This window comes from Myotis brandtii, unplaced genomic scaffold, assembly GCF_000412655.1.
Source record: "Myotis brandtii unplaced genomic scaffold, ASM41265v1 scaffold398, whole genome shotgun sequence".
NCBI lineage: Eukaryota > Metazoa > Chordata > Mammalia > Chiroptera > Vespertilionidae > Myotis > Myotis brandtii.
Genome location: NW_005365280.1, coordinates 273,599 through 293,585, shown reverse-complemented (window position 1 = coordinate 293,585; position 19,987 = coordinate 273,599). Strand labels below are relative to the sequence as shown.

The 19,987-nt window shown below is 45.8% G+C and overlaps 1 protein-coding gene across 1 annotated transcript in view; it reads right to left on the bottom strand.

Annotated features, from left to right (window-relative positions):
- JARID2 (jumonji, AT rich interactive domain 2) overlaps positions 1-19,987 on the bottom strand; it is a 118,388-nt gene that overhangs the window by 36,039 nt on the left and 62,362 nt on the right. The window contains exon 4 of the mRNA XM_005873020.2: positions 600-835. Coding sequence (XP_005873082.2) covers positions 600-835 — 236 coding nt within the window. The remainder of the gene's footprint in view (positions 1-599; positions 836-19,987) is intronic.

Genomic DNA, 19,987 nt, shown 5'->3' with positions numbered 1-19,987 from the left:
ACAGACCCCCACTCACCCACCCCTATCACAGACCCCCACTCGCCCACCCCCTATCACAGACACACAGCTCCCGGCACAGGAGCCCACACACGTCCTCTGGTCCAGCGGTCACCAACCGGTGGTCCGCGGACCACTGTTCTGGTCAGAGAGATGCTGACTTGTCACGTAAAGATGAACAGATAAGCAATCCAGCACAGTGCAGGTGGCCTGCAGGCCTGCTTCTGGTTGTCACTCATCCACTCTTGGCCTAACCAGTAATGGTCCCCCAGGACTCCAAGTAGGCTGGCTCAGAGGGGCTCCCTTTCCAACCCATCCCAACACACGAGAGTCAACAGATGGTGGCACCGGCGACAGCAGTACCCGCTGGGGTGGATGTGAGTCCACCACTAGCCCCATGGGACCGACCTTCACAAAAGGTGTGAGCGCCACAGCCCTCCCTCCCTCACCGGTGAGCATCACCGTTGTGCTTTTTGGGCCTTTGAAAGATTTACTACTCACATCTTCCCTTCAGTTAACTAGGAGGCATGGGGTGGTGGCATCTGGCAGGCACCCTCCGGGCCACACACTACGGTCACCTGCGTGGCAGGGCTGGGCTTTACCTGTTTCCGTAAGTCCTGAGCCGACCGATGCAGAGGGGGGTGGTGGTGGTTAGCAGTGGGCCCCTTGGCCGAGGAGCCCGAGGCGGGGGCTGTGGGGGGTTGGTTGGCTGGAGCCTGCTCCCTCCGGCTGTCGGCCCGGTGATCGCTGTGCTTCTCCTTGCCGGGAGTGGCCTCCTTGCTCTTGTGTTTTTGAACAGGTTCTTTCTCCCGTGATGACCTGTTGGAACCGTTGAAAACTAGGAAGAAAGAATGGAAGAATAAAGTCACGACCTGAGCATACTGCCAGGGAACCTAAACTTCCTGGCGTCAGAAAGAGTGAAAGAGGGAACTTTCCGTACATCAAGTCCTACCACGCTACCTAAAGCAGCCCTCATTCCAAGCCCCCAGTCAAAGCACACAAGCACCAGAACGCAGAGGCACACTGAAAAATGATAAGCCTATCTTAAGAAATGTTTTGGTTGAAATAATTAAAAACCTCATTTTTAAAAAAGCCCTCAGAATATCAACATCATGCCTTATACACAAAGAAAAATTAAAATGAAGAAGCTAACGCAGCCGTGTTGTGTGTAAAAGTACAAGGCATCTGGCATAAGATAACACATTCTCAGATTTAGTTATGCAAAGTGAGGCTGAGGACCTGCCATCGAATGTGTCAGGGATGCAGCTGCTTGACCTGACCCATCAGTGACCACGGAGGAGGGAGCGGGGCCCAGGAGCGGGAAGCCAGGCCCCCTTCTGTTCCAGGGGTCCTAACACCCATACCTGCTTTCCATGAGCCAGGAAACACTGCTAACGCTGTGAGTGCACTCGGCCAAGGACATTCTGGTTGTGCCCGTTTGATGGATGAAGCCCGCAGGCATGGAGAGGATGAGTGCCTGGCCCAGGCCATGCTGTCTGTCACTACCACACAGCCACTCCCCGCTCTGACTCCCCAGCGGCTCTCAGTCAATGCCCAATGTGCACACTGGATCCCACCCACTATGGAGGTCAAAGGGACCAGGTATGCTCAGAGTTTCCACAGTCCCCTCCGAGGATGCTTCTGTCATTTTCTCTGCTGTGCAGCCAGGACATGCACTCATCAGGTCCAGCCACTCTACAGCAATCAACCCATAGGTCTCCTCCCCTCACACCATCCCAGCAGGCAGAGGAAGAAGGCCAACCTGTGCCTCAACTGCTCTGCCCTACAAGCGTTCCAGGCAGAGCCATGCTGGGTAGCGACAGGAAGCCCCTTTAGCTGTCACTTTTATTTATTTATTTATTTGTTTGTTTGTTTGTGTATGTATGTATGTATGTATGTATGTATTTAGAAATATATTTTATTGATTTCAGAGAGGAAGGGAGAGGGAGAGAGAGAGAAACATCAATGATGAGAGAGAATCATGGCTAGGCTGTCTCCCGCATACCCCCTACTGGGGATCAAGCCTGCAACCCGGGCATGTGCCCTTGACTGAAATCGAACCCAGAACCCTTCAGTTCTCAGACTCTATCCAGGTAGGGCTAGCTGTCACTTTTAGAAGGCTCCCGGTGAAAGGTGTCTCCCCCTCCTCCAGGTAGAACTCGCTACCTGACCACCTGACTGGGCAGCTGTAAGGAGAAACCTTTCCTGTAGCTGGAAGAAGCAGAGGTCCAAGGCGCGGGTCCTGCCTGCCCTCGAGGAGCTCATACATACCACTGCTCCTCTGCGGCTGCTCCCCAACCTGCACCCACACTTCCTTCCTCATACACTCCTTCACCGTTCATCTCCATTTTAAGTGTCCTTCAAATTACATGTATGCCTTATAGTTTGCAAATATCATCCTCTGATTTGTCATTTGGTTTTCCATCTCTTGTGCTAAATCTGCTGACCCACTTTTTAAAGTTTCTTTCTTTGCCTTTATGCCTAGAAAGCCCTTCCATATTTTCAAATGGTAAAATATTCCTCCACGTCTCCTCCTAATTGTTTTTGGACTCAACTGGCTAGACTTACTTCTGTAGTCCAGGTGTCATTACTCTGTATACGGCACACCGTGGAGATTTACATTCCCACATCTGGGCATGTGAGCCCGGCCCCAGTGATTGCACATTCTAACTAGACGCTCAGCGCTGAAGTAAAGACCATGCCACATCAAACATGGTCTGTAAACCGGGTGGTATGAGGTTCTGCGGGATGCTATCAGTTACAGACAAAATGGAAGCTTTAATGGCTGGCATTTATCCTAAGTGCAAGTAACTGCCCACTGTCAGAGAGCATCAGTCATACCCAAGCTGGCAGCATCTGTGCTTGCTTTCAAGACAAATTAAAGGCAACATCTGTAAGAAGTCATACTTCAATGTGATTAAAAATCAAGCCAAAGAACATGAATCTAGGCAATTCTTGACTGTTCACCAATTTTCTGCAGCAGTGAGCACAGCTCCTTTATTGGAACATGGCACAAGAAGTTGTTTTTTAATCTCAAATATTCCATACTTTTCTGTGCTTTGTTACTGCCACTGGGGTGTGTATCAAGGTGCAGCCTGCCAAAACACATATGAAAAAATGCTCAAAATTACTGTTCATCAGGGAGATGCAAATTAAGACGACAATGAGGTATCACCCCACACCTGTCAGAATGGCTACCATCAACAAATCAACAAATGACAAGTGCTGGCAAGGATGTGGAGAAAAGGGAACCCTAGTACACTGCTGGTGGGAATGCAGACTGGTGCAGCCACTATGTAAAACAGTATGGAGTTTCCTAAAAAAAATTAAATATGGAACTGCCATTTGACCCAGTGATCCCACTTCTAGGAATATATCCTAAGAAACCCGAAACACCAATCAGAAAGAAGGTATGTACCCCTATGTTCATAGCAGCACAATCCATAATAGCTAAGATCTGGAAACAGCCCAGGTGCCCATCAGTAGATGAGTGGATAAAAAAGCTGTGGTACATCTATACTACAGAATACTATGCAGCAGTAAAAAAGAATCTCTTACCCTTTGAGACAGCATGGAGGGACCTGGAGAGTATCATGCTAAGTGAAATAAGTCAGTCAGAGAAAGACAAGTATCACATAATCTCACTCATATGTGGAGCCTAAGTAACAAAATAAAGTGATGAATGGAGTGGATCCAGAGACATGGAAGCATGGAACAGAGTGTGGAACCTCAGAGGGAAGGTGGGGGAGATGGGTGGGTGGGAGGTACTCAACCAAAGACCTTGTATGCATATATGCATAACACATGGACATGGACAATTAGGTGGTGAAAGCCTGGGACAGGGGGTGGGGGCGGGCTGTAAAAGGGGGGAGGGGACATAAGTAATATTTTCAACAATAAAGATTTTTTTAAAAAGAGTGCAGCCTGCTATAAAAGAAGTGCCAGCTCCATAATGACTTACTTTGTTCAGATTTTAAAAAAAAATTCTATGGGTTTGTTAACATTTCATGACACTGTATGAGCAGTTAAATCCCCAGCCCTGCTGTTTAACAACTGGGCAAGTTATTTACGCCCTCAGTTTTCTCATTTGTGGCCTGGGATGACAAGTGCCACTGTGTGGGGAGCCCCTAGCATAATGTCAGGGGCATGGCAGACACTTAACATTTGGGGGAAATTATTACTGGGAATTTAAAGGACTGTCTTAGGTTACTACATCATCAGATTGGGGCAGGCTCTCCTCCTGTCCTGCCCTCCCTACAGATACAGCATAAAGAAGGGCTTCAACACAGACAGATGGCTGGACTGAGCAGGCCCTTCACCACCTCCTCAGGGAACACAGCTGCTGCCCGTTGCCTCCCAATATCCATTCCATGGGAGAAAGAGGCACGGCACTGCTCATGCCCTGCCCAAGCAAGAAAAAAAATGCAATGTTAAAAACACCCCACATCTCTACCAGATTAATGAGTGGCTTATATCTTGGGGGACCCCAGAGTCCCTTTCAGGGGACCCCCTAGGTCAAAACTGTTTTCATAATTATCCTACAACATATTTGCCTTTGTCACCGTGTTGATAATTTCAATGATGGTGATGGCTAAAGGTGGATTAGCTGTCAGAGAAATGCAAATCAAAAGCACACGAGAACCCTGGCCAGGTAGTTCACTTGGTGAGAGTGTCGTCCTCATACGCAAGGTTGTGGGTTCAATCCTTGGTCAGGACACATGCAAGAGTCAACCAATTAGTGCATAAATAAGTGGAACAACAAATCGATGTTTCTCCCTACCTTAAACCAATTAAAAAGTGCATGAGATTCCACTCCACACCCACTAGGATGGCTATGCTCAGAAAGATGAATGATGAGGATGTGGAGAAATTGTAACCCTCATACACTGCTGGTGGGAATGTAAAATAATGGGACCACACTGGAAAACAGGCTGGGGAGTCCCAAAGGATGGATGAATCTGGTACTTAGAGAAACAAATGGGATATTATTCTATCTAATAAAAGAGTGATATGCAAATTGACCATCACTCCAACACACAGGATGGCCACCACAAGATGGCAGGCAGGGGAGGGCAGTTGTGGACGATCAGGCCAGCAGGGAAGGGCAGTTAGGGGTGACCAGGCCTGCAGGGGAGGGAAGTTGGGAGGGGCCAGGCCTGCAGGGGAGGGCAGTTAGGGGCGACCAGGCTGGCAAGGGAGGGCAGTTAGGGGTGACCAGGCTGGCAGGGGAGGGCAGTTAAGGGCAATTGGGCCAGCAGGGGAGCAGTTAGGAGTCGATCAGGCTGGCAGGCAGAAGCAGTTAGGGGCAATCAGGCAGGCAAGCAGGCAAGCGGTTAGAAGCCAGCAGTCCTGGATTGTGAGAGGGATGTCCGACTGGGATCAGGCCTAAACGGGCAGTCGGACATCCATCGAGGGGTCCCAGATTGGAAAGGGGGGGCAGGCTGGGCTGAGGGACACACACACCCCACCCCATGCACGAATTTTGTACACTGGTCCTCTAGTCCATCCATAAAAAGGAGTCAAGTATGACACATGCCACAGCACGGACCAATTTTAGAGTCATTACAGTAAGTGAAAGAACCAATGACAAAGGCCACATATCACATGATTAGATTCATATCTAATAGCCAGAATAGGCCAATAGAGACAGAAAGTAGACTGGTGGCTGCCAGGGACTGGTAGGTTTGGGAAAAATGGGAGTGACTGCTGATACTTACAAGGTTTTTGGGGGAGAAGGTGCTAAAAAATGTTTCAAAGTTAATTATGGTGAGGGTTTCACAACTTTGTGACTATATTAAAAACTCCTGAATTATATACTTTAAATGGGTAAATTTTATGATGATGTGAATTACAGCTCAGTAAAACTTTTTTTTTTTTTACAATAAAAGGTGGGGAAAATGATGCTGTAATACAGATCAGTGCAGTAGCCCCAAACTATTTCAATAATTATAGTCCTCTCCACAGCAGGTTAACAACAAACAAAGCCAGTGTCCTGTAAGGATGAGGTAAAGCAGTACAGAGTGTTAATGGTATTAAATCTTGACCCTTGAGGACACATACTTTGTGTGATAAGATGAGAACTACAAGTAAAGCACTTCTGCATACCAAAACAGGACAACTGTTTCCATGGAAAAGCACTTTTGAGACTGTTTAAGTTGCAAGCTAGCTACTTTTTTCACGGCATGCTATTGTTTATGTGAAAGAACTACAAATAGTTATTTGTTGGCCATTTACTAAAAAAATGAATAAAGTAAAAGACTGTCAAGGAAAATAACTAATAGTAATTGCTACCAATGACAGAATGCACAATTTCGAGCAAAAAAAAAAAATTACAATTTTGAAAAACCTATACCTACCACCATGAGTCTGACAGCCTCCAGCTCTTAAGGCCTTTCTGATGAGATGGGTGGAGCTGTGGGGCTCTTTAATCCCACACGTGAAAGGTGCCAACAGTTAGAACAGGTGCAAACTCAGTGAACCATCATGTCCAAATGATCAATAGCTGACATAACAAAACCGTGCATAGTAAGAGATCCATTCAAAGTGGAAGGCAACCTGATGAAAAGCCCACTGATACAGGTTCAGGTTCCTGTAACAACTGACCTTAAAGAAACTAGCACTGGTTGAGTATGGGTGGGATGTCAAAGAATAAAATAATCTACAAAGGCTCCTCTCCTTTCCAGAAATTTATCTGTCTGAGACTGATTTTCTTCACATATGTCAACCAAAACTGAATACTGTGAGACTGAATGCAAAAGTAGGTAAGAATCTACTTAAATGTCTTCTACCCAGACAGGTATTTAAAGAGACTTGTAAAAATGTAACACAATGCAACTCTCCTCACTATAATTTCTTGGTTTTAGAATCTAGTTACTTTTCATAAAAGTGTTATTTGTGTTATCTGTGTTAACATTGTGTTATTGTGTTAACATTGTAACCCTCATACACTGTGTAAATGGGTTTGTGTTATTTTTAAATGAGTAAATATTTTTAATGTCCTCAGTTATAATTTTAATAGGTATCAATAAATACAATCCACATTAATAAAAGGCTTTTGGACTTGTATGCATGCATATAAGCATTACCAATGGGCACAGTCACTAGGGGGTGAGAGCATTTGCTGGGGGGTGGGAGTGGCCTGCCAGGGAGAGGGGAGTAAGGGTAGGTGGAAGAGGGGATAAATGGTAATTGATGGAGACATGAATGTGGATCATGAACACACAATACAGTGTACATATGATGTGTTGTGGAATTGTGCACCTGAAACCTGTATAATTGTATTAATCAGTGTCACCCCAATAAATTCAATAAAAAGGAAAAATAAATCAAGTCAAAAAATAAAAATAAAAGCCTTCTGGGGGTCCCAAAAAGCCTGGAACTGCTGGGTTGGATTACCTTTCCCAAGGTTGGCCACACTATGGTTCCCAGAGGCTTCTATACCTGCCAGATACCCAATGCTCAGGCTCTGAGATAAAGCTTCCTATATCTGAATCTGCAGAAATCATTTGCTAATATTGGGCCTTGGGCTGGTTGCCTACCTGAGCCTTAGTTTCTCCACCTACTATCTCTCTCACAGTGTTGCTCTGAGGAGTCCGTGAGAAGATGCTCATCTAGGAAGGGGCGTTAGCAGGGCAGGAAGCAGCACTGGCTAAGTGACAGCTTGCTGGGATCACCACACTGCTTCCAAGGGTGTCAAAGGTCAGACGTGTAGCAGGGCATAGGCACAGAACAGTGCTCACAGTCCTACATCCCACATTCCCAAATGAACAAAGGGCAAGGCTGGCTGCAAGCTGGGACATCATGGGAATTCATTGTGGCATTGGTTAGCCAGTAATATCTTTCTGAGCTCTGGGGGAGAGAAAAAACAAAAACCCAGATCCTTCTTCAGCACCTGAAACAAAATGCACAAGTCTGGTTCTATTCTAATGCTTTGAGGAGTTTGCCCACCACCAGCACTGCATCAACTCTGCAGGACAAGGCTCCGGAAGCCAAGCCTGCAAATCAGAGACGGTGCTGTGGGCACCTTGATGACAGACAGGAAGGGGAAACCAGAAGGGACAGGAAGGCATGTGCCATTAACTTCACACACAAAACTGGCTGCTCTGTGAACCACAGCACTGTATTCTACTGAAGACTATTTTGATCAGATAAACAGAAAAATACAAAAATTTAAAACTGAATAAAAATAATTTTGATTTTAATTTAGACAGTGAGATAGTTTTCAAACGACTCTACTTTCTGTAACCATCTTATCTTGCTATTTTATAGAAGTCAAATCATGTGTTAAATGGGAAGAAAGGGGGAGGGAGGTCTGAGCCAGAGAAAAGGTATATTTTGTCCTCAACAGCTCATTAATTTTAAGTGTCGTGGGAACCTGCCAGTTTTACCCCTCCAAGTAATTATCTTTTGTCTTCATTTGTAAGATGCTTGAGAAGGGGAGAGAAGAGGAAACAAACAAACAAAAAAAAATGTTTGCTCTCCCAGGGAAGGACTAAACCCAGACCATAAGAGACAGGAAGACCAAGAGAGTTAGATGGATAGAAGAACTAGGCACACTGTCCCCAATTAAAAGGAATAATTGGACTCCTTTCTTTAAGGGAGAGGGGAAAAGCATTTATCACAGTAAACCGTATTAGGAAACTAAAATGTACACAAATACAAATAGCTCTACATTAATGAACAGAGACAAATATATTGATTTGTAGATGCATACTCTGAAAGCTAAATTGCTTATAGACAAGTGTTTTCACACCACAGCAAGCAAAATCTTTAAATCCAAGGGATGGTATTTTGATTTAAGGTCATTTCATGCCTGAGAAGATGAGATTGGCTCCCAATAAGGGATGAAAACGAAATGAGCAAGAGAAGTTACTTCAGAAACATCTACCTGCAATCCCACGATCATCTTAATGGTAGAAAGCTACACTTTCCAAGGAGGAGTTCACACTTACAGCTCCAGGTTCGTACTCAATGATGTCCCATTAAGCTCAGCTCACATAGTCAGACTGCACCGAGACTCCTAGGGAGATCCGTAAGGCCGTCTATGAAGCTGGTCACAGGTCTTTAAAACCCTCACTATAGACACAGCCTCTTAGTGAGACATGGAGAGCTTGGTTTTGGTCTCTAGTTCCCAGATTACCAAACACAGCTGTGCCTCCACTTCCTGAATCACAAACACTTCCTGTGCCTCCCCTGCTCTGCCCTCCAGGAATCACTGAAGTATTTATTAAGTATTTAAAATAAAGTACATAAGGTGCTCTGTGTTCTTCAGAGAGAGGAGTTATGCAAATATAAGAAGGTTGATCTTTTTTAAAGCTCCTGCTGCAATGGCAGAGATAAGACCCACCTCTGAAAACAGTAATTCCCTTTAAACAGAGCTGAGAAGGCCAGCCCGTCTCCATTACCTGCCCACATCCAGGCACCCCAATCTTGCTACTTATTGTTGCTAATGAAGCTACCTCATCTGAACACCAGGAGACAATCCTAATGACTGTTACTAGGTGAGTTTTGCCTGGCGTCTGACAGAAGATATATGATATCCTGAGATGACTCAGGTGAAGTCTTCACCAGCTTGACAGAGAAACATGGACGAGAGTCATTATTGAATGCTGGGCCGAGATGTCTGCTCACAGAGATACAGGACAAGAAGGAAAGAATGAACACAAGGCCAGAAGACAGGACTAACCCCAAAATTACATAAAATAAGACCTGCTCCCAGTCCCTCCCCCAAAGCAAATCAAAGGGACAAAAAGTGAATCATCTATACCCATGGTCGGCAAACTGCGGCTCAAGAACCACATTCGGCTCTTTGGCCCCTTGAGTGTGGCTCTTCCTAAGCCTTAGGAGTACCCTAATTAAGTTAATAACAATGTACCTACCTATATAGTTTAAGTTTAAAAAATTTGGCTCTCAAAAGAAATTTCAATCGTTGTACTGTTGATATTTGGCTCTGTTGACTAATGAGTTTGCTGACCAATGATCTATACTAATAAAAGGGTAATATGCTAATTAGACCGGGAGACCTTCCAGACCTCCTTCTGGACAAAGCCATGGTGGCTGAGGCAAGACACAGGCAGTTAGGGGCAATTAGGCCAGGAGGGGAGGGCAGCTGGGGGCAATTAGGCTGGCAGTGGAGGGCAGTTGGGGGCGAGCAGGCCGGCAGGCAGAGTGGTGAGGGGCAATCAGGCAGGCAGGCGACCAGTTAAGAGCCAGTGGTCCTGGATTCTGAGAAGGATGTCTGACTGCCTGTTTAGGCCCTATCCCTGTGATTGGGCCTAAACTGGCAGTCAAACATCCCACGAGGGATCCCAGATTGGAGAGGGTGCAGTCTGGGCTGAGGGACAATCCCCCCCCTCCCCATGCACGAATTTCGTGCACCGGGCCACTAGTCCTATATAATAAAAGCCTAATATGCTAAGTGTCTGGTCGCCCAGTCAGCCATTCAACCAATCAAAGTGTAATATGCTAATGATATGTTAAGGCCGCTCAACTGCTCGCTATGACATGCACTGACCACCAGGGGCAGATGCTCTGACCGGTAGATTAGCTGGTTGCTTGGGTCTGGCCAATAGGGACTGAGAGAGATGGGCTGGACACACCCTGGAGCTCTCCCGGGGTCCCTCCCCAGAGGCCAACCTCCCGCATCCCTCCCTGGCCCCGATCGTGGAATGGTGGGGTCCCTCAGCCTGGCCTGTGCTGTCTTGCAATCCAGGCTGAGGGCCCCCCCAACCTGAGTGCACGAATTTTGTGCATCGGGCCTCTAGTTGTAAATAATGAAGAAAATGTTATGGAAAGGAAAAGAGAAGCCCGCCAAGTTTCTGATCTCGAGCCAGATATTTAAATGTAAGCTTCATGTCATTACAAGGCGTCCGACTTGGGGAAGACAGACTCCATCAATTGGCTGGCATTAAATCCTTGTTACCGGTACAAGAGCTGCACTTGCTCCCTGGAGGCAGTTCAATTTTGAGTCACTATTGTCTGAAAACAATGGAATGTCTGCCAACCTGTGCCAGCAGTTCCAAAGGGTTTTTTCATGCAGCCTGTGTGAGTGCTGTAACCCAGTTTGCCGTGGGCAAAAACAGCTCCACTAACTCAGCGACCGCATTCACATGTGAAACCAAGGAAGGCAGCAGGGCACAGTTAAGGGAGCAGGAGCCCCCTTAAGATCTCGCAGCACAGCTCACCCATTCTCAGCACCAACCTCACTCCGAAATGCAAGAGACAACACCCACAGTAACTCAGTGCACCCCTGACTCCAGCACCACATGCCTGTTCTACTGGTTTAAGGCGTATTTGTGAAACCCCTCCTGAACTTCTGCAGAGTCAAATCCTAGCTCTTTGGCTATACATAGAACAAGAAAAAAATCCATTACAAAAGATTTTCAAAGCAAATTGAATTTTCGTTTCTATGTCAGAACTTATATTCTGTAAGTCATAGAATGGCTTTTTGTTTATCAGAATTTGGTTGCAGGTATAAAATTGTGAATACATATGTGCAATGATGAAAAATAACTACCAGAGTTGGATAGAATTGCCATTTAAACATGTTTCTTTCATCTGTTCCTAATAACTTCTGATACTAAAGTTTAAAAGGGCATATGACCTTTATGCGAATATAAAGGTCAGGGCAACAGAAAGACTATAAACCAGGATGAATGGTTTTTGTCATTGAAAAATGGTTCCTTGGCCTACTTGGCCCCCAAAGGAGCTGAGGAAAGGACAAGACTGATAGCTGGTGACTAGCACCACAGCTGGTGCCCACATCAAGGGGCTCTAAGGCATTCGCAGCATTCTCCAAAGTGCCAGGGGGGAGAACACCTGGGCAGATGGCCTTTGGGGACTGCAGGCAGTGGGCAGAGGGATTTCATGCTCTGTCACTCTCAGAAACAAGACAAAGAGCATAGAACTAGGGGTTTTACTCAGAGGGGGGCATGCATTAACTCTGGAAGGACAGGTGAATAAAGTGTTCTGCAGATGGGGGTTTCATAAAACCCTGTATGCAAGGGGATGGCCAACCACATCTGAAGTGCATGATTCTGGCCTACCTCTGGATGTGAACAAGGACTCTAACCATTCTTAGCACACACAGAGACAGACACCTTAAAAATGTTTTCAACTGGAAGGTACCCCATATATGCACGGCCAATTATACAAGGAAAATTGGTCATTTTCCAAATAAAAGTATTTTACAAAAAAAAAACAAAAACCCAAAAAACTAAATATAGAAATATTTGCCCTGAAATAAGGACTATTTTCAAGGTTCTCCAAATGAATATCAGGGGTCCGCTATTCTATCTATCACATACAAGTCCCTCCAACCTTCTAGCCAGGAAAAAGATGACTCCACCTGCACATTTTAGTCTTGGGAAACAACACAACTTCCCAAATGACTCAAGATTCCACTTAAGGCAGGCCAGATGAATTTAGCTGAAAATAATAAATACTGAGCAGTCTGGTGAACAGCTCAGCAATTCAATTTACAATGTCATGATATAAACATCCCAGCCAACTATGGACAACAAAATTGATTAAAGGTTCCAGGAATCTAACACGATACTAATTTCTTCACAACTGCATGGTATTATATTTTTTAAAAGAAAAAGTCATGGGCAGGAGCCCAGTCACAGGAGTAGCCAGTCCCCACTCACCGGGACTCCCCACAGGTCAGGACTGTGCTTTGTGTCTGTCACTCACTCAGGCCTAACAGACTCTATACTAATAAAAGGGTAATATGCTAATTAGACCAGAAGTCTTCCAGACAAAGCCACAGTGGTGGGGCCAAGGCAGACACGGTTAGGGGTGATCAGACTGGCTGGGGAGCAGTTAGGGTGCAATCAGTCCAGCAGGCAGAGGAGGTTAGGGGTGATCAGGCTGGCAGGGAACAGTTAGGGGCATCAGGCAGGTAGGCAAGCAAGTGGTTAAAAGCCAGCAGTCCCGGATTGCGAGAGGGATGTCCGAGGGGTCCTGGATTGGAGAGGGTGCAGGCTGGGCTGAGGGACTCCCCCGCCCCCTCGCACGAATTTCATGCACTGGGCCTCTAGTCTTCAATAAGCTATAATGCCCACTTAACGTGTACCACCCAATGGATTTCTGCATATTCACAGAGCTGCCCAACCATTACCATCCTGTAAATTAAACCGTTTTCATCACCTCAAAATAAAATGCCATGGGCATTTCCTATTCTCCCTCCTCCCCAACTCTAACCCTAACCGAAAAAACTGGTGTTATCAACATTTTACAGACAGGGAAACTGAGGCTTAAAGATACTGAATAACTAGCCCAATGACACCTGCGTAGGAAGACAAATCTGAGCCAGGAGTTTCTTTTCCACCAGCAAAGCACATGGCCTAGTTGGACCTGTCAGTGTGTGTGTGTGTGTGTGTGTGAGAGAGAGAGAGAGAGAGAGAGAAAGAGAGAGAGAGACAGACAGACAGACAGACAGACACTGCATGGACTAGTGGAACAAATGCTTAAGGAAAGTGAAAAGAAATGGGGACAGGCCTGTTATGTGAATGGAGACATGTTACTGGGGACCTTGGATCACACTTGAAACCGCACTTCTGGTGAGGTCAATAAGGTTACACACACAGCCCTCACTGTGTGCCAGGCATGTAAACATGCTAACCTTCCAGAATCCTTTTATCAATTCCAAGGTTGTAGGCTCCCTGATCTTCTCAGTCACATGTGGGTGTTGACAATGATAGCCAACAAGGCGCTTTCAAACTGCCATGCACTGCTCTTGAATATGTTAACTCATTTGGCTCTCACAAAAACTTATGAAAAAGACTCATATTATCTATTCTTTAAAGGTAAGAAAATTAAGAAACAGAAAACTTGCCCGCGGTTGCAGCCATGATAAGAGCCAGCACCATGCCCTCAACCACCATGCTGCATGGCCTGTGTGCAAAGTGGTGGTGGTTAGGAACAAATACTTTATAACCTGACTCTCTATGGATTGCACTCTCAAAAATAAACTCCCAGCCCATATTCCAACTGTTTAAAATAGTCACTCAGCTCAACAGGAAAACAACAACAACAAAACAAAACAAAGGAGCTGCCAGAGGTTAAAGAAAGGACAAGAGGATATTCCATGAAAGTGTCAATGAAGAAAAAAACATCTGTCAGCTAGAATGCATCTTACTGGGCAGCTAAGGTGGGAACTTGGTCCTGTACAGCCACCCCTCCACCACCCAGAGAAGGGCACCTTGGAGGCCACCACAGAGCATAAATGTGGTCAACTCAGCCCAAATGATTGCTTTCTGCCCCTCACACAACATGCCTCCATGTGAATCCAAAAGCAATGAAATCATTCCAGCTGGGAATCTAATGGCATGTTGTTTAAAGAGGCTTCGGAGAAATGCCCCTGTTCACAATGAGATGAGCATACAAAGGAACAATGGTCTCTGCCACCACTTCTATTTCTCCTAAGTGCAGAAAAGCATTTGAAGAATATACAATACGTGGCTAATGTGAGCAATGAACTTTCACCGAGTTCTCTCTGCAAAGGGTGACAAACGCCTCACCACAGTGACAACACTGAGGAAAACACAAAGCCAAGTTCATTCCAAACAAATGTATTATTTCCTCTGCTCTACCACACTTATCCTACTGGGAAAAATAACCAATTATGAGAACTTTGCAAAAACTAAGCCATTTCAAATACCAACTTCTGACATAAATACTACAAAACTGTTTTGCATGTTGTTTTGTTCCAGATAATAATTACCTCCCCAAAGAGCTCTGTCCTTATGATCACCTGAGACTCTGTATATGAAGAGTATTTTGGAAACTTTGAAGAGCTGCTGAAACAGAAGTTGCTGGGGGCCTTCTTACTGTAACATCTAAGTGTGAACCCAAGGCTTAAAGGCCAGGTGATGCTATCCTTGTCACTTTAGATTATGAATTTTAATAAACAAGTTCATTTCCATTAGGATGTTCAGTAGATTATAAATGAGAACATCAGAGTCCTATGTAATGTTTGCAAAATTCAACATCTGCCTGTGGACAGCAGGCTCTTGCAGGAGACTACTGGATCAGGCTTCTACTCAAAAAAGTGAAGTGCTGTCCCAGACAGGCCCAGGAGATATGGCAGGAAACAGGGTGAGCTGGAGTGTGTTTGCTTCTGGCTCCTGCTTTGAAGGGAACCCCTGCTGCTTCACTAGGCTTCAAGTTTTGGGGACAAACAAGATAAAGTGAGACACAATCAGCACTGTGGTTTCTAGTGTCTTCAGATTTACACAGCCTACATAAAACTGTTCTCCCAGAAATGTGGCCCAATCAGGGTTTCTAGCCAGAGCTGCCCAGTAATAGTGTTAAGTTTTCCATATTTTGTTTTCTGTGAGATATATATAAAATTGATTTCAGAGAGGAAGGGAGAGGAAGAGAGAGATAGAAACATCAATGATGAGAGAGAATCATTGGCTGCCTCCTGCATGGCCCCCACTGGGGATTGAGACCGCAACCCGGGCATGTGCCCTGACCCGGAATTGAACCACGACCTCCTGGTTCATAGTTCGACGCTCAACCACTGAGCCACTGCAGCTGGACTCTGTGCATTTCTTTCTCCACATTTCAGTGAGGGGGATCCTCCTGGGAGAGAATACAGATGTTGTTAAACTTTCTAACATGACTCAACACCCCTGGCATACAAAGTAAGGAAACACCAAGAGAAACACAAAACAGCAACAGCAGCTTGCTCTGCACTTTCCTGTGTGAAAAGAGTCAACAATTCTGAGGCCCTGCTTGACACCACACAATTATTATGCCCTCATGCAGGTTATTCTTGTTAGAAAATCTACTTTAACACTTGTACATTCTTTACCTAGATCAGAAATCAAAAGTAAATGGAGATGGTCTCTAGGTTTTACTTTTTGGAAAATTAGGCATGGCAGGGAAAGGAAGAGCCCAGCCCTTATCTCATTCACAAACTGGGCCCCACCTTTTCTTTCCTCACAGGCAGAAAACTCAAAAATGGTGCCAACGCTCATCAGGCAATCCCTCAAATAAGAGAATGGCAGTGAGAAGTAGAAGCAGCACAAGATGCAGGATAAGAGCATCATGGTTCACCTGATGTGGCCGGTATCTCACTCTGGGCCTTCTAATGCATTCTGGGCAGTGGCAAGTTCAACTGCTCATGTGCGCAACTTGGGTGCACTCTGACACCAGCCCATGTTCATTAGGCAATTAGGCATCAGCACCTTGCAAGTCTAACCAAGCTTGAAGCTCAGCAGGTGCTCTCAGAAACTGAGGAAAGGTTCAATTTTCTAAACACGAAGGCAGCCTCTTCTGAATTCCAGACAGAACAAACAAGTTGGCAAGAGCAGGTCCTGGGTAAGCCTGGGTCTAACATGTTTCTCATGTACAAAATCACCTACTATCTATCTGCTTTCTTTAAAGATGAAAGAACTGGTCTAATGCCAGGTAAACCCCTTCTGTACTTCCACCGAGAACTTCCCATCACAAATGAACCCTCTCTAGCACTTATCTGTTTCATTCTGTCATCATACATCACATTTAAACAAACATCCTTTTTTATAACTCACTAGAGGCCCGGTGCATGAAATTCATGCATGGGTGCGGTCCCTAGGCCTGGCTGGCGATTGAAATGCGAGCGCGAGCGTCTGGTGTGGAAAGGCAGGTCCCATCTAACCTCTGGGCCCTGGGCTGTACCTGGGCCCCCACATGCCCCCCTCCGCCTGAGTCACGGTGCCCGAGTCCCCACACGGAGATGCGGTGAGTGCGGCCGGACACAGTGGGCCTCTGGGCCGCCCAGCAGCGCTGCACAGAAGCTAGGCGGGTAGTGCGCTCTCTCCTGGCTGGCCTCATAGACCGGCCCCTGTGGTCTCGGCAGCTGCGGCCTGGGCTCATAATGGCCACCCAGCACCTGAGCACGAGGGCTTCACCGATGTGTGAGCCCTGGGTAGCAGGGGGAGTGAGAGCCAGCTCAGCGGACACCCTGCATTCTCACCACACCTCCATCCCCATCACCCCCGCCCCTAGGTAGCTGGCGAGAGGTCGCAACGCGTCGCCGATGCCCACCATGTTCCACACTGCCCCTTGGTGGTCAGCACACATCATAGCAAGCGATCGAACTCCCATTCTCCGGGTCGAACTCCCAAGGGGACACTTTCCCTCTTAGCCTTTTATATATATAGACTAGAGGCCCAGTGCACGAAATTCGTGCGGGGGGTGGGGGGGGTCCCCTCAGCCCGACCTGCACCCTCTCCAATCCAGGAACCCTCAGGGGGTGTCCTACTGATGGCTTAGGCCCGCTCCCCGTGGTTCTCTGCTGTCTATGGGGCCCACTTGGCCGCTCCCGGGTCGCCACGGACAACGGCCAAGCAGGCCCTGCTCTCAGCGGCCGCTCCCCAGCACTGGAGGACTCCAGCGGGGCTGAGAGGACTGGGTGCCACCATCTTGTGGCTATGGGCACTGCCATCATTGTGTCAGAGTGACAGTTAATTTGCATATTATGCTTTTATTAGATAGGATGGTTAACATAACAAGGAATTTCAAGGAGTTCTGCTCTACATTTACAAAGAAATGGGACTCAGCAAAAGCAAAGCAAAACAAACAAAACCCACAACTTCTAGCTGTCATGGGAACCGCTGCCCATGTTTGTTCTCTATTTATGACAATGACAGTGGTCAATGTAAAATTGTTATCCTCCTGCCTTAGTTGAGAATTCAGCCAGTTCCTTCACCCTCATCCCACCACCTTCACGTAACTCCCTGTGATTTGCTTGCAGAAACTCACTGCCACTTCACATTATAAACCTGCAGCTCATGTAAAAAGATAAGAAAAGAGTATCCACACACACAAAAGATGGTAATTTTTGACACTGTAAGTTGAATCTATGAGAAAATTGTCTAGTCAACCAGCAGCTCAAATAATCTGTAAAAAGGGAGCTGAGGACCTAACCACAACTGCACAGCACACAGGGGACTGCTTCACCTGATTAGCATGACTGGGGATTCACCAGCCCAACCACAGGCAGAGAATGAGGGAACATCACACAAAACTGATGAAATATATGTCTACTACATGGACACAGACTACCAGATAGGAGTCTAACTTCCTGTTTTGTTCATATTTACTACTCTTGATTCATATTAAACCAAAAAAGTAAAACTACAAGATTAAATACTTTCTCAAGATTTACTTTTTTAAAAAAACTCTACAAGTCTCCCTCTTGCTTCATTCTATCTCAGGAAGCTCATCCATCCTGACAGCTTCAACCAGCAGCTCCACAATAATAAAGTCCATCTGTTCTCTGTAGTTCTTCTGTCTTTCACCATCACCCCAAGCTCAACAGATAATAAAGTTCTTAACTCGCGCCAAATCAACTCCCTTCCCAATTCCTGTTCTATTACCTTCAACCCTGCCTCTTCAGACAGTTGTGAAAAGCTGACTATTTCTGCTTCAAAATGCCCCTTGCACTCTTCTGCATTGCTGTATGTTCTCCAGTCCAGCCTCTCAGCGGCTGTTTCCTGGCTGGAATCCTTGAACTCTCGTCTTCTCTCCTTTCTCTTCAGACTAAACCCTGCTGCTCGAGGAATCATTCTGACCCTGATCTGTTTCATCTTATTGCCACATCTAAAATCATCAACAGCTCCCTATTCTCTATATCTGAATTCTTCCTCCTGACTAGCAGGGCGTATATTCTCAACGCTACCCTGTGGTTCCCAGTTATCCCGAAGTGGACCCTCAAACTGGTGGTCAATGTGCCACCATTCCACAACTAGGTAATATTCCAGTTTATGTGGAATTTCACGGGTCATCTCTACACCTGTACCTGTATTCCAAATCAGGTATACAGCTCCTTCAATTATCAAGATTTCTTGGTGACCATACTGCAGATAAAAAACTTTATCCTGATCCTGGCCAGGTAGCTCGGTTGGTTAGAGCATTGTCCCCATATGCCAAGGTTGAGGGTTTGATTCCCAGTTAGGGCACATATAAGTCAGAACTGGCATCATCCCGTGCACCAGGAGGCTGCCTGTTCGATTTAAGGTCAAGGTCACATGCCTGGGTTGTGGGCTTGATCCCCAGTAGGGGGCATGCAGGAGGCAGCAGATCGATGCTGCTCTCTCCAATCAATGTTTCTCTCTCTCCTTCTCCCTTCCTCTCTGTGAAAATCAATAAACTATTCTTTAAAAAATATTTTTAAAAACAGAATCAACCAACAAATGCATAAATAAGTGGAACAACAAATCGATTGTTTCTTTCTCTCCCTCAAATAAAAAACAAACAAAAAAATATTGAACACATCCAAAAATTTTTCCTGAAAGGTTAAAAATAAGTCGCCACTTTTTATTTATGCTCTGGGATTATTAACCACATTGCCCCAACCAAACTCTAAATCTTTAAGACGTGGGTCTCATCTTTACCATGTTTATAGACCATTTAAAAAAACAGGCATAAGAAAGAAGTGGAAAAGATGAACAATCATTAAATTGACAAAGTAGAGAAGTCCAACAATAATGAGAGGCAGACAGATTTCAAGCATGTCTAAGCTATGCTTGTCTCGGACCTCTATTTCTCATTGAGTCCAGAAAGACACCTGGTGCACTGTGCAGGGTGTAGAGAAAAATGAGAAACGTTTCTTTCTTTCAATCACTAATGGTAGCAGTAACTTTCCACCAATTGTACACAAGGCTCCCTACCTCACAGGGTCTCTTGAGTCCTGCATGAAATACAATGTCTAGCAGAGTTCCAGATAGGAGCTCCAGAGAAAACATCCATCAGATCTCCTACCCCACTGTCATTGCTTCACTCTGCTTTTCTTACTTTCTTTCCCCCACCCCATGCTAATTCAGTTCTCCATCAAGTCCTCTCAACACCACCCGGCCATATTTCCATCTGTGCCTCCTCATTTTTATACTGATATCCCTGTTATTTATATTGCCATGACCAACTTTTAGCCCCTCGTTACCTCTGACTAGGTCATTGCCTACAATTACAGCCTTCCAATATGTTTCCTTTTCTTCAG